At 34.7% G+C, this 15615-nt stretch overlaps 1 protein-coding gene across 3 annotated transcripts in view; it reads left to right on the plus strand.

The window, feature by feature from the left end:
- The window catches only part of FGF12 (fibroblast growth factor 12), a 563174-nt gene extending 551055 nt beyond the window's left edge, over window positions 1–12119 (plus strand). For all 3 annotated transcript variants that reach the window (XM_034661117.1, XM_034661110.1, XM_002927247.4), the window contains one exon: window positions 7474–12119. In XM_034661117.1, coding sequence (XP_034517008.1) covers window positions 7474–7592 — 119 coding nt within the window. In that variant the 3' untranslated portion in view covers window positions 7593–12119. The remainder of the gene's footprint in view (window positions 1–7473) is intronic.
- The last annotated feature ends 3496 nt before the right edge of the window (window positions 12120–15615 follow it).

Consider the following 15615-nt stretch of genomic DNA (forward strand, 5'->3'; position numbering starts at 1 on the left):
GATCCCATAATGCTGGGATCACGCCCTGAGCCAAAGGCAGATGCTTAACGACTGCGCCACCCAGGCCCTCCTCCTAGATATGCTTCTTAAAGGTTTCCCACAACTGCTTAGTATATGATTGGATATTAACACCAGAATTCCAAAGTCTAGTACTAGTAGCTGTATAAAATTGTGATTAATTTTTACTGTAAAGTATATGTGATGCTCATATATGGGATTAGTAATTCTTCTTTTATCATTTGCTGTTTGTTTAGTCTTCTTCAGTGCTACATGCAGCTCCCCACAAAACGAAAGGATAACTCTTCTCCACATGTTAATTAGCTTAACCAAGTGAACCCCACCTTTCAGTTGTAGTCAGAATTATGGTACTTGGAGTATATCAGATACTGTGTATAGTAGATGAACAGCAGATTTCACACATAATGGTGCCTCAAACTAGGTCTGTGTCTAAGAAATTACAATTGTGTTTGCAAGATATCAGAACTCATCAAAGTTTCAGATGCTGCCAACCATTTGTTATAGGATCCGTGCAGTGAAATTCAGTTTGACTGATTCTTCCTGACTAATCTGACTGGCTGTATTCATGTCATGCAAACATAGTTAGACATTTTTCTAGATAACGAGATTGAATAGATTTTCTCCATACACTCCTGTACTTGATGGACATATTTTTTTTAACTCTTTGTTCCCTATCAAATTGAGGCTGATAGACATTAGGATTATGGTTTAAAATTTCCAGCTTGGAACTCAGGACGTCTGACACAAGTTAGCCCTGATGGGCTTATTCCTTCCTACTTTTCCATTTTACCCCATTCTCCAACCAGTCCCTGCTTTTCTTATATAACCTGCATTTCATTGCTTCACTCCCTTTTGGTAGCCTATCCATCTCTCTAAATCCTCTGCACCCTTCAAGGCTAAATTAGCATCAAATAGCTGTTGTTCTGTACTCATTTCCATTCACCTCTCTACTCTGCTCTGAACACCCTGTGATTTGTGTGCACGTCTGTGCTCCCCTTCTTATCCTTGAGCTCCATGACGGCAGGAATCAAGTGGTCATCTCTCGCAGTTGCTATGGAATCTAGCAGAGTGCCTGGCATAAATCTAAATGTGCACCTGTTTATAGAATCAACGAACAAATCAATGCTTGTAGCAATTCAGCTTTGGATATTCGCAAAAGAGTAATTGACATTGGGGGAGAGACAAGAACTTGGAAAGGCCATTTTAGGATGAAAGTGATACAATGTTATTTAAGCCAAGTCAAAGGGCCAATAAATGTTTTTGTGAACCAGTTCCATCCTACCAAAGGCTTCTAAGATCTCTGCATGTCCCAAGTCTACATATGAGCATCAGGATGAGTCCCGTCAGACAATTTTCTCCACTAACCTCCCATCGTTCAGTAATTTACAGCTTTAGCTCCAGTCAGGACACTTCTCTTCCAGACAACAACAAACTCTTCTAAGATAGAGCTGTCTGATAGAAATATCATATGAGCTACATGCGTAATTTAAATTGTTCTGGTATTTACATTTAAAAAATAAAACAAACATGACAAATTTTAATAATACATTCAGCCCAATATATCCAAAATACTATCTATTTAATATGTAACTGGTTAATTCATTACTGGTGAGATACTGTTCTTTTTGTATGGCCTTTAGTGTTTTATACTTACAGCACATCTGAATTGGACTAAGCACATTTTAAGTGCTCTGTGATCACATATGGCAAAATAGATATTATATTAGGCAGTGCATTCCTAGAATATTCTCATCAGATTTTCCTATCTTCTTACCAACTCTATACCCCCTCAGTTATATCTCAATTCTCTCCATCTTTACCATAGTACCAAGACTAATATTTTTGACTATTAGGGAATTGTTGGCTCTTTTATGCAAATAAGACATTTCTGGCTTTAATAGTCATTTCTTTGTTTACAGCTTACACTCAGTATTTGTGTGTCTGTGATTTTTTAAAAAATGTGAAATTATTAATTATGCTGTGTAAAATATACACAACATAAAATTTAACATTTTAACCATTGTAAGTGTAGATTTCAGTACCATTACATTCACCTTGTGCTTTTACACATTGTATCTTTCTCCCTTCCCCCAGCCCCATGTAACCACTCTTCTCCTTTCTGTCTTTATGAATTTGACTACTTTAGGTATCCCACATAAATGGAATTATAAAATATTTGTCCTTTTGTGTCTAGCTTATTTCACTTAGCCTAATGTCTTCAAGGTTCATCCATGCTTGTGTCAGAATTTCCTTACTTTTTAAAGGCTGAGCAATATTGCATTATATGTGTATACCACATTTTGTTTATCATTCATCCCTTGATAGATATTTTCGCCACTCCCACCTTTTGACTATTGTAAATAATGCTGCTCTGAACATAGGTGTGCAAATATCTGTTCACATCCCTGCTTTCATTTATTTTGGGTATATATCTAGAGGTGGAATTTCTGGATCATATGATAATTCTATGTTTAATTTTTTGAGGAATCACCGTATCATTTTCCACAGTGGCCATACATTTTATGTCTCCACCAGCAACATACAATGTTTTCACTTTCTCCACATACTCTCCAACACTTTCTACTTTGTTTTTGTTTTTTGTTTTCCTTTTTAAAAATAGCCACCCTGCATTAGTTTTTATTACCATTTTTGGATGACATTAGGAATATTTAGTAGAGGTAAGGCCAACTTGGATCTCAATTAATAAATGGATCTAATTTAAGCATTGTCTGATATAAGACAATCATTTGTTCCATTTTTTGATGAATTGCTCTTCTGCTTTAATTAGAATTCTTGACTAGGATTTTGAAGCCTAACATTCTCATCCTGGCTCTGCCGTTACTCACCATCTGACTTTAGGGAAGTTGCTTAGTTTCTTTAATATTTAAAAAATTCGGATAAGAATTTCTCACTTTATTCACAAGGTTATTACAATTATCAAATAAACTAGTCAATTTAACATGTTTTTGAGGGGTATCTGGGTGGCTCAGTTGGTTAAGCATCAGCCTTTGGCTCAGGTCATTATCCCAGGGTCATGGGATCAGCCCTGTGTTGGGCTCCCTGCTCAGTGGGGGGCCTGCTTCTCCCTCTCCCTCTGCCCCTACCCCCTGCTTGTGCTCTGCTCTCTCAAATAAATAAATCTTAAAAAAAAATAAAATAAAATGGCTTTGAATACTCTGAAATAATAGATTTATTTGAGGTATTAAAAGTTTATGAAATTACCACTGTAGTTATTTTGTACATCAAAGTGATTGGGTTTTCCATTTTGGACATAAAATGCACGTTGTAGAACACTTATACCTTCTGTTTTCATCTTGTATTTTGTGTCATCTTTTTTGTGTGTGTCATTTAGAATAGCACAGTTAAGGAGTGTTAATACAACCATCAGAGGAAGTTATATTACTGAAAATAAATGTTTTGTCCTTTCTTTCTTTGCTTTTTAACTGGATCATGCTCTTTTAATTACATTTTCATTCTAAAATTTGATTGAGATTTGTACTCCTTGATTTCTTAGCTTCCTGAGTTAGACAGTAATACTGACATCCCAGAACCTATAAATAATGAAAATTAAAGCCCAAGAAATTAACATTTGTTTGACAAAGATTTTGCTCTCTTTGTTTATATTTGCATGCAATTCCTAGATTTGACCTAAGTTTGCTTTCTTTAAAGAAACAGTTCTTTCTTTTAACAGAAATACAGAAATTCAAATACTTACTTGATTTATTGAGGGGGGTTCAGGGAGCTAGGAAACCCATTTATTACTCTTTATTTTCCAACTAAGATATATGAACTAGTTTTTTCAAAACCTGGAATTTTATTACTCCATTTAATAGAAATATCTGAAAGTTAGTAATCGAGTAGTCCTGGAGGAGAGCAAATCGCTCACTCTGCTGTGATACTAAGGAGTTTTGTTCTTTTTGAAACACTGAAAATGTTCAGATGTCAATTTAAAAACCCTCTTTGGGGACTTGCTATCAGGATGGCGAGCAGGGTTAAGTTATTGGAAAAGTTATCTGCAGTGGTAATTATAATGGCAACATTTTGCATTGTCATGACTGAAGTATTTTATGTATAAGTGAGAAATAACACACACACACACAATAAATAAAAATAAAACATAAATACAAATTAAAAGCAAACGCCCTGAGAAGAATCCATGACATAAGGAAACTAAAAAATAAGTAGTAAAATAAGAAATTCCAGTATAAAAGTTATATAAAAAGGATATTCTTTAATTTAAATTGGAAAGTAACATCCTTCAAGTATCTCTAAGTTGGAGTTTAAGAAATTTGCAGGTGTATGTGTGTGTGTATATATATATACACACACACATATATATTTTAAGATTTTATTTATTTATTTATTTATTTAGAGAGCATGCTTGAGCCAGAGGCAGGGGCAGAGGGAGAAGCAGAGAGAGAATCTCAAGCAGATGCCTAGCTCTCAGCTCAGAACCCAATGCGGGGCTCAATCCCAAGACCCTGAGATCATGACCTGAACCGAAATCAAGTCAGATGCTTACCCAGCTGAGTCACCCAGGCGCCCTCTCTATTTTATATATATATATATATATATATATATATATATATATACACACACACACACACACACACACATATATATACACACACAACATATATATGTGTGTATAAATATTATTTAGTATAATTATATAATATTAAATTATAAATAATACATCAATATATTAATATACTATTAATTCTATTAATTTTATTAATGTTATATATTATATATTATATTTCTAATATAGATAATGTAAGTATTATATGTATTTTAAAAGATTATTTTTGTCATTCTTTGAGACTCTGATTTAGCGCTCTGTAGTTGGGCCTGGGGATCTATTGGTTTTCACAGCTGACTAGGTGGCAGAGTAAGGAAAACTGTTTTATGGTATCACATGAATAGCTTTCTAATAGAACCACTTCATTACTTCTGAGTTCCTCTGTGCACTTACCAGTTATAAATAAATAGCTATATTTTATAAATATAAATGTACGGTTAATTTTGGAGATTTTGACACTTCGCCCATAACAGAAATACAGGTAAGAGACATTAGACTTGAGGAATTTCAAGATTTCAATAGGATCTTCCATAAGGATCTTCTGTCTTTTGTAAAAGAAAGCAGAAACTTAAATTATCTACTGATACCATCTGAAAATTACAGCATTAATTCATTCTGAGCTCATTTCCTCTGTACAAATTTGTTACTTAGGCCAAAGGTCTTTTGGGATATTGGAAGGGCCATTTACGGCAATAATCAAAGTACTCTGAAATCTCATTTAAAATATATATGTAAAAAAATGAAATAAAATAAATATAAATAAATATGTGTAATAATTTTGCACAATATACTTAGCAAACATAGTTTGTATGTATATTTTGTACTACCCAAACTGTGGTTTCATTTGCCAAGATCAGCATCGCCTAGGAGCTTATTAAAAACATAGAATCTCAACTCCACAAAAACCTTCTGTATCAGAATCTGCATTTTAAACAATATCCCTGGATGATTCAAAAGCACATTAACGTTTAAGACGCTCTACCACTGAGATGTTGGGGGAAAAAACCTGTCTCCTCATCACTGAACTAGTTGAAAGAGAATATGTCTTATATCTTAACTTTCTTAATCTAGTTTTGAATTTAGAATACCTTCAGCCAAAAAAAAAAAAAAAATTACCACTTTGTTCTCTGCAATCTGTTATTCAAAATTCTCATGAAGAGATCAGCTCCTTCATCTTAAACATCTTTGGATGCTTACTATATACAGGCATTTGGTCCTCATAAAAATGCAGGTTTTTTAGCTATGAGAGTGTGTCTAAGTTGACATAGTTAATGAGTGGCTGAGTGAGGATGTCGTCCAGGCAGTGTGGCTCCCAAGTTGGTTCTCTTAACCACCATGTGGCATCTGTTTGGTTATAGCCATGCTCAGATCTCCCGCACCAGGGCAAAGCCCAGCGAGGAAGCTATTTGATTAGAAATAGCTTTCAGCATGAGAGACTATGGACTATGAGAAACAAACTGAGGGCCTCAGAGGGGAGGGGGGTGGGGGAATGGGATAGACTGGTGATGGGTAGTAAGGAGGGCACGTATTGCATGGTGCACTGGGTGTTATACGCAACTAATGAATCATCGAACTTTACATCGGAAACTGGGGATGTACTGTATGGTGACTAACATAATATAATAAAAATCATTAAAAAAAAAAACAAAGAAAAAAAAACACATTGATTTGCAGATACTGAACCAGCCTTGCATCCCTGGAATAAATCCCACTTGATCTGTTAAAAAAGAAAAGAAAAGAAAAGAAATAGCTTTCAGATTACCAAAGCACTGTAATGTTGGTTCAATAAGTGGAGGTACTTAACTATTTCCTAAATCAAGGATAAAAATAATCCCTGATATTGAAGTGAAATATTTCATGTGCTTGTACACATTTGTTTATTTCACAAAAACATAAGGAATGAAAATCCTATCTTACAAGAATAACTATGAATTGAAAAATATTATTCTTTCTATGCAGTAATCTAGCAATAGTCATGATAATTCATAGATTACTGAGATTTAGAGCCAGACAAAACAATAGAGGAGAGAGAAACTGTTTTATATAGAGGTGAACTAAAATCTCATAGTTGCATATTCAAACCTGGAACAATCAAGAAAATGGCATTTTGTTTGTTTGTTTTCCTCTGTCCTCCCTCCTATTATCATTTCTTATGAAGGATGCCCTGAAAATTGGTGGTAAATATTTCAGTTGGATATAACAATGTCATATTTCTTGTAGTAGGGTAAAGATTAGGAGTATGTAAATAAGGATTTTTTTTTCCTATGCAAGTTAGATTGCAGACCAAGGACTAAAAGATACAAGTATCTATTTCTATCCTTTTATTTATTTTTTTTTTAAAGATTTTATTTATTTATTTGACAGAGAGAGACAGCCAGCTAGAGAGGGAACACAAGCAGGGGGAGTGGGAGAGGAAGAAGCAGGCTCCTAGCAGAGGAGCCTCACGTGGGGCTCGATCCCATAACGGCGGGATCACACCCTGAGCCGAAGGCAGACGCTTAACCGCTGCGCCACCCAGGCGCCCCTATTTCTATCCTTTTAATGTTATACTCACAGTGTCTTCTCTAACTCTAGATGAAAATCCTGTTATATAGGTTAGCAGACAGGTAAGACTCAAGCCTTATCTGTAAGAGAACAGAAACCACTCTATGACCTCAGTTCATGAAGACTTAAAAGGTTATTTATGACTGATAGAACCGGAAGAGGACCATTTGTATCCACTAAATGTTATTAAGTTAAAACTCATTTTTACACTGGGGAGAGGAGCTAGTGATGAGAGTGAAGAATATTGTAAAATCAAATTTGAAGTGTTTATTGAAGCCAAATTGATGTCTACAATCATAATAAGTAATTGATGTAATTTTGCTTTTCAGTGTGTATGTACAGAGAGCCATCACTTCATGAAATTGGAGAAAAACAAGGGCGTTCAAGGAAAAGTTCTGGAACACCAACCATGAATGGAGGCAAAGTCGTGAATCAAGATTCAACATAGCTGAGAACTCTTCCCTTCGTCCCTCTCTCATCCCTTCCCTTTCTCCCCTCCCCTTTACCCATTTCCTTACAATAAATCCACCCAAGGAGAGGAAAATAAAATGGCAACCCAGGACCTAGTGACTAAGATTCTGCACTCAAAAATCTTCCTTTGTGTAGGACAAAGAAATTGAACCAAAGCTTGCCTGTTGCAATGTGGTAGAAAATGCACATACACAAATATTAGCACACATAAAATCAAGGGAAAAAATAAGTCAGGACACCACAACATCGTGCTGTTATTAATAGAAGGCTAAATATAATGAAGACATAACTATAATAAATTTGAAATAAAGTTATTATCTTAAAGACAAGGGTTTTGGAGAATTGAACTTACAAATCAATGTAATACCCTGAATAACTCAAACTTCGGATAATGCTGTGATGTGTGCTTTGTGTTGAATTTGAATTTTCTTTGGGCATCTGGAATTGACACATAATTACGTCCTGTTTCCAGGATTTTTTTTACCATGATATTGAACATGTACAAATTATAAATTCTTCTAACGCCCCTATGATATAAGCCAGGAATCATTTAGAAGTTTAAAGTTTTATTCTTGAATTTGCTACTTATGATTATTTTAGGCAAAAGATAGACTTCTGTTTGATTTAATGGTATTAGCTGATTTCATTCCTTCATAAAAAGAGTTTCAGATTAACCTAGGAGAGTATCATATTTTTATCAAAGGAATTAATCCAGGATCTCATTCTTTTAGTCATTTAGAAAAAAAAAATGTGTTCTAAGGCTGAGGTAACTTTTGGGAATTTTGTGTCATTGCCATGCCTGGGCAGTGATGAATAAGTTATATGCTCTTATCATTTGGTCTGATTTTTCACACTGTGCACAGCTTTGAGAGTATAGGTGCATGTCTAGCTGTGTTAGAGAGTTTTGTACCATCTCTTGCAGCAAGAAAGGAAGAAAAGGGGTTTCACACAAGGAAATAAATCCTAGGATATTGGTCAAAGCAAATTGTATTTGCCTTTGTACCTTACCAGAGTTTTATGTATGTAGCATTTTCCAAACTTCACCAAGAAATTGGGAGGCATGGCTGTGAAACTCCTAATTCACTATATCATGAAGCCAGTGGCTTGCTTGTTGCTATATATCCTTGTTAATAAGTCTAGTTGGCAGTAACTGTCTCCTAGAACACAGAAGGGAACTTGATACATTGAATTTTCAAGGGGCATAGAGAAACGATATAGAATTAACAGCTATGGTTCCAACGCACAGAGTTGTGTGAGCTTAAAGTAGTGAGAAAAAAAAAAAGAACTCTGTGTAAGGACGAGGCAAATGCATAGTTAGGAATACTAAAGTTTTAGAAAACTTTTAGGGAAGAAATGAACGTTATACAATTGCCTTGGGGAAAAAAAAATAGATCTACTTAGCCCTACAAATCAGGAATGGTATAGAGACATCCAAATTAAAATAAAACAGAATGTTAAAAAATGTATGCAGAATTATGGATATTATCAATGAGAAGATTTAGCATGTTACTTCTCCTATAGCTCTCCTGTCCAGCATGTATTGTTCCAAATATGACTCCCTAAAATATATACACTTTGCAGAAACTCTAGGCCTTCACTTAAATGACCTTGCCATTGGTTGCTGTATTCTTTCAAAGTCAGTGTAGTTCCCCTCACTCTACACGATCATTATTCTTCAATAGTGGTTTGTGTCCTTCACCAAGTATTCTATTTATGTTATCAGGAGGTTAGCAGAAAATGAAATGGAGGAATTTGCCTTATCGGTTGTAAAGAATAAAAGGCATCTAGGCAAGGATTTGGAACACATATTTGCAAAAGATATTTGTTTAACCAAAATATTTTGAAAGTAACAAATAAAGACATTTAAATTAAAAGAAATAAAAAGAATGTTGCTCTTCGAGGAGAAGAATACCCTTGTAAAAAAAAATTACAAATCTGGTCGTATTTCTCCTTGTCACTCTTGATTCAACTCGATTTTAAACACACCTGTCACTTCTAGGAACAAACAAATCCCAAGCACAAAGCCTTGTTTTCTTTGAAAAAATAAAAAGAAAGAGGCTTCTACAAAATGGGTCACAGGCTCATTTAGCACGAAATGACTTGAGATTTTATGGTGATACACACACACACACACACACACACACACACCCCACAAACTCATCAGTAACCCAATTGACAGTTTCACAAAGTGTTATTAATTACATTAATGATTTCATGACAATATATTTAATCCGGGTAAATATTATGAAAAATGTGATAGAGATACAAACTCCCAACACAATTTCCCCCAGTTGTCAATGGCTGTCCATCATTTATCACTGAGATTCATGTTTGTTTTCTTCCTGATTGCAGTTATGAAATGGAAGTCTAACCACCCAATTTCTATATTTTTTCCATATCATTTAAGCAAATGTTGACCACAGTAAAATGTTTAGAAATTAGCTTTGCCTTATTTACAATTAATTTTGAAGAATAAATTGGAAACCTCCTATTTCTTTTACATGTTAACCTAACAAAAACTGTAGTTTAGAGCATAGGGTGAACATTTTCTTAACTGCTGCTTACTTTTTAAGTACAGAAAACCCTTAATAGAAAAAGTCAGTATTCACCATCTAGGTTTTCAAATAATTACCAAATATAAACATATAATTATCCTGTTTCCTCCAAAAACATGAGCCAGTTTAAATACTTTGTTTTTCAAGTTTCTTCCAAGTGAAAGAATTCTGTACCTTGATTTTCATCCTTCCAATTTCTGGGTCTCAATTCATCCATCTCTTTTGTTCCCATAAATAAAATAAGCTCTTTTTTTTTTTAATTCATTGGGATATTCTCAGGAAAAATACAACTTTTAGTAAAGCTTTGTAATTGACTATATACATATAAGTTAAGATCTGTTTATTCTAAGAGTCCTTATTGTAACATGTTTCAAAATCAATGGGCTTAAAAATGAAAACAAAACTTTTGAGAATCTGAGAATAGTTTTCTGGTCAATATACTTAACTTGATTTTTAAGCTAGAAGTTTGAGATGTAGAAACAAAATGGTGCTGAAGTTCCATTTGCTAATTTAGAGCCTTTTGTGCTTCAGGAAACTGGAGGACAGCCAGCCAACCTGTTCTTGATCACAGTAATAGTTTGGGTTTCAAATTTTACATATGAGTTTCAAAGCTCATTTTTAGCCACTATGGATTGGCGTAATAAAGAAACACCAATATGGTGTAAATTGTGATGCTTATGGGCCTCATTTTAATCCAGATAGCTTTTTAGAAGAATTCTTCAATTTAAGAAAGTGACACTGGTGTAGACAGGGGTTATATCTATGGATGGTTGTCCTGCAGTACCACTAGCAAGAGCTGAGGGTATTAAGGGGAACATAAAGGATGAAGAATGGCTTATTGGGTATTGCAAAGTTTGAAGGTCCTAATTTGAGACCACTGATTTCTTGGTGAAGAAGCAGGACCACATCACCAATAATTTTTTTAAACATGGACCTAGAAAGAGCAAATCTACTATTCTACCCTCATGTCTTAGTCTACAAGGCCTTGCTTTGAGAAGGTTTTTCCATGATGTTACTTAATTTCGTCTGCACAAGGTGAGACCCACTCAAACATCAAAATTCCCTGCTCATTTTAATAGCATAAAAGGCTGAGATTATTTCTCTGTCATAAAGTTGTAAATAGCATTTTTTAAATCAGAATCACATTGAAAACAGTGGATTGTTCTAGAAATATATATGTGTGTATATACCTATGCTTCTGGAATATGGATATATAGAGTTTTTATTTGACTTGTGTTCTTTAGTCATAGCTAATCAAAAAATAAAGAGATTTGAATGCAAAACTTTATATACAAATGTATATTTCTAATGGTAATATAAATTGCCACTTTATAATAAAAAAAGGAACTGGTGGAAATAATCATCAAAGCACATGCTTCCTCAGAACTTCAGTGATTCTGAATTCCTTCTTTAATGTGGAAGTGAGTTTCATTTTTTAATTTTTCAAAAGTTATCTTAAAAAGCTATACTTCCTAACATAGATTCCATGAAAAGTCATTTCAGATTGAAAAGTTATGGCTGAGGGCAGGAAGAAGATACTAAATGCAGATCTTTATTTTTCAGGATTTTTCCTCGGAGCCCAAGCTGAAAATTCAATATTTAAAATCTAAATTACGTGAAAATTGCTGATGTTCAGAGATGATATATTAGGCTTCAGTAACAGAAGCAAAAATATATTTAACAGTACAATAGCTTTAAAATAGTGTCATCATAAACATTGCATCATTAGATGTTTTATTAGTTGGAAAGAATGAGTTGATGTTTCTTTGTCTTTGCTCCAAGCACAACCTGAAGATGCTGGCATTCACTTTACTTAAAGTTGGTCGAAAGTCCAAAATATACTCCCATGAATAGAATTGGTATTAGCTCCATTACAAGGTTAAATGTTACAGTTTTAAGAAATTATTGACACTGAAATGTTTAATAAACATGTTGTATGAGAAACTGAACAAATTAATGTTTCATTTTTGCATTGAAGCACAGACTATTCAAATCATTATTTTTTTGAGATCAGATTTGTAAAATGTTTATACATCACAATCTTCTTGAAGTAAAAAGCAATTAAAATCTCAGGATGCTCATGCGTGTAGACAAAATACTTGCACTTTTTTTTTTTTTTTTACATTAAACTTCTCTGGGAAGTCTCTCTCCTTAAAAATGTGTTTTTCCTATAACGTGTCATTGGAAAAGTGCTGTGTCTTATAAAAGAAGATCAAAATTAGATTCACAGAAGGGGAATTAAGTCAGAATTTTTATTGAACGTCATAGCCAAAAGTAAAAATTACTTGCTAACTATGAAGAACCTAGTGGTCAACCTAATGTCTTACTTCTCGGGGATTAAGAACTAGAGCACATTCATTTCTTCCTTGATTCATAATGTACTAGGTAGAGATGTGGTTGAGCTTAGGGATTGTAAACTAAATTTTAGTCTTAAAAAATTCTAAGAAAGGCAGACACAAAAATAAATAATGTAATACCGGAAAGTAGATGTTACAATAAGCTTTTCCATACAACCGACAGGAAAGACAGGGATTGAAAAGAGAGTAGATATTACTGAGTAATAAAAGAGAGATGCCAAGGATCCCCTCAAGTAGAGGAAATAGTTTGAAGACAAGTTATGGAGACCTGAAAATCGCACCTCACTTGGGAAATACTTATGACTGAAACATGAAAAGAGTGTACAGATGAGATTGGGGGGGGGGGAACCTGAGTTGATACCAATAAAAATGAAAAGCCATTCAAAATTTTGTCAATGCGATATTTAGATTTGTTTGAGCCTCTGTAATTGTCAGGGTGCTCCTGTTTGCTCGGAACAGAGTCCCCAAACCAAACCGGCACTTCTCCAGGTTCACAGCATCATCAGCAAGGCTGAATTTGTCCGCAGTTCTTTTAGCTCCGCCCACCTCCACGTGCGAGACCTTCCTCTGCCGGTCAGGTATTCCTTTGCGAGTCGCAGACTCCGCAGATATATATCCTCTGTTCTCTCTTAAAAACCCTCCAGGAAAACAAACAAACAAACAAACAAACAAAAACCCCAAAAAAACAAACAAACAAAATCTAAACAGTGGCCCCATTCGGGTATTGTATCCATACTTGGATGAACCACAGTGGCCAGGAATTTGAGATGGCTTGACTAGTTTAAGTGAACCTGACTGAACCTTTTCTTGGACTTGTCTGCTGGGTGTACTTCCCCAAGGATATAGGTCTGCGTAGACGAAGGGGTGAATATTTGAATAAAATTCAGCGTCCATTTGTCAAACGGAATTGGAAATGAACACTGAGTAGCAAAACACAGCACATTTCCATTTTTGTTAATGAATGTGTTTCCTACCACAACTCGTTGGATTTTCTAAAAACTGGCAGAGAACATTTTGCAAATATTAGTGAATTAAAGCTCCTGCCATAAACCATGGGAGGGACAAACAAAGGCGTTATAGGTTCAGTTCCCTGAATGCCTGCTATGCAAAGGCACTGTGTGGGTCACTGAAGAAGACACGAACTGTTGCAATTTTAAAGCAAAGTGGTGCGTCTGACCCCGCACTTATATGCCTCAGTGCTTTTAGATGAGCATCTCAGAGAGGACGAGAAAATGCAGCTTGGCTATTTTAAATCAGAGGTTTATATCATATCTACTTTCTCATACCCATAAAAAAGAAAAAGAAAACTGCAAGGATTAGGCTCTTTACAAAATGCTTCTCAAAATATCACCCAACAGTCATTCCAAGTCTTAAAGTCACGGCTCTTTGGGACTTCAAAGTCACCTGGGACAGCCCTATGGGCCACTTTCGAGTCTTTTCTATAGATTATAGCATATGTTTGAACACTGGATGGTAATAAATATATTAGTCTCCCAAAGTAGCCTATTGCAGTTGGGCGCAGTACTGATTTTATAACATTCTTCTTAATATGAAGTAACTTGTTCTTTTACCCATTGTTTCAAATTTCACTCCCTAGGTCTAGCCAATGTCAAGGTCATCCTTTACCTCTGGGAAAGTCATATAGATATTTGAAGATCTTAGTCATTTCTTTCTCTCTCTTCAAGTGTTCTCTACTCATGTGAAATATTTTCAAGTATTTTAAATATTTTTTGTTTACCATTCTGTTCACCCAGAGCAAACACTAATAACTTGAAGTGCATAACCCAACACGATATTCTTGATATAACTGGTCCAGAGACAATCCCTCATTCTCGTTATGGTAACAATATTAAATTAAGATTGCATTAGTTTTTTTAACAGTCTCATAAAAAATTTTTAATATTCAAGTTTATTTTCATTAAAATACCTTTTCATCTCTATGACTCAAATTAAGATGAGTTTTGCTAATACACTGATAAGAATAATTCTAATCTGATTAAGTCTTTGAGAAGCATGGATTCCAATAGATACATACTCAGAATTTTCCAGATGTACCATAAAATTCCCATCCATGATTAATCATGAATCATCTATTTAACTTTGTGTGATTATACCTAACTTTGTGTGATCAGATCAATCTGTTTTGGGGATTAACCACAATGCACTTCATCTCATCTCATTTAAACTGGGTTGAGTTTGGAGGAATGATCATTCTGATGGAAGCTGTTTATCTTAGGAAGTATGTGACCTTAGAGAAGACATATGGTTTTGTTCCATTTAAACTTTCTCTCCTCACTTTAGTCTCCATTAATTTAATTAAAAACCCCCACTAATTACATTAATTAGACTTACAAGAATCATTACTGAGTTTCTCACTGATTTCACTTTTTCATTCTGCAATTTTAAATTTTTGCTTACTTGTTTTAATAATCAATTCCAGACCTCTTCAAATTCCGATTCAAAGTTTTCTTCTCTGAGTCAGCTTGCAATGTTCTGGTGCATGCTCTCAAAAGTTCTTAAGTTGGTAACAGTTCTGAGGCCTTGAGGACCTGAGAATGCCTTTTTGCTTACCTTTGCCTATGTGTGACAACTGGGCAGGCATCAAATCCTTGGGCTACTTCCTTCCATAAAATGCTCTTAATTTTTTATTGACTTCCAGCCTTTTTGTTTTGATTTGTTTTGAAGGGGGAAGAATATGCTTTAATTGAAAGTAATATGCGTTCTCTGAGCATGAGCTTTCACAATTATTTCTTACAAATTTAAAATATTATTGGTGTTGTCTTGTTATACTTCTAAGCCATTTGACAGGCTTATCTAGAAAACAATATATTTTAATTAATGTTCTATGTCTCTTATATAGATATTGGTGTATTAGTCCTGCCATTCCGTTGTAACTTGTTATCATGAAAAATATGTTCCTGACCCAGAGAAGCACACAGACGCATACACAAGGAGAACACTGTAAGAGGAGGTCTTTAATGTGTAAGTTACATGTAAGCCCATCTTTGCCTTGACTTGACTCTGTCAACCCCATTTTCATCCTTGGCTTCATCTTTTTTGCTCCACCTCTGCATTTCCAGATTGTCAC

Source organism: Ailuropoda melanoleuca, chromosome 1 (genome assembly GCF_002007445.2).
Source record: "Ailuropoda melanoleuca isolate Jingjing chromosome 1, ASM200744v2, whole genome shotgun sequence".
Classification (NCBI taxonomy): domain Eukaryota; kingdom Metazoa; phylum Chordata; class Mammalia; order Carnivora; family Ursidae; genus Ailuropoda; species Ailuropoda melanoleuca.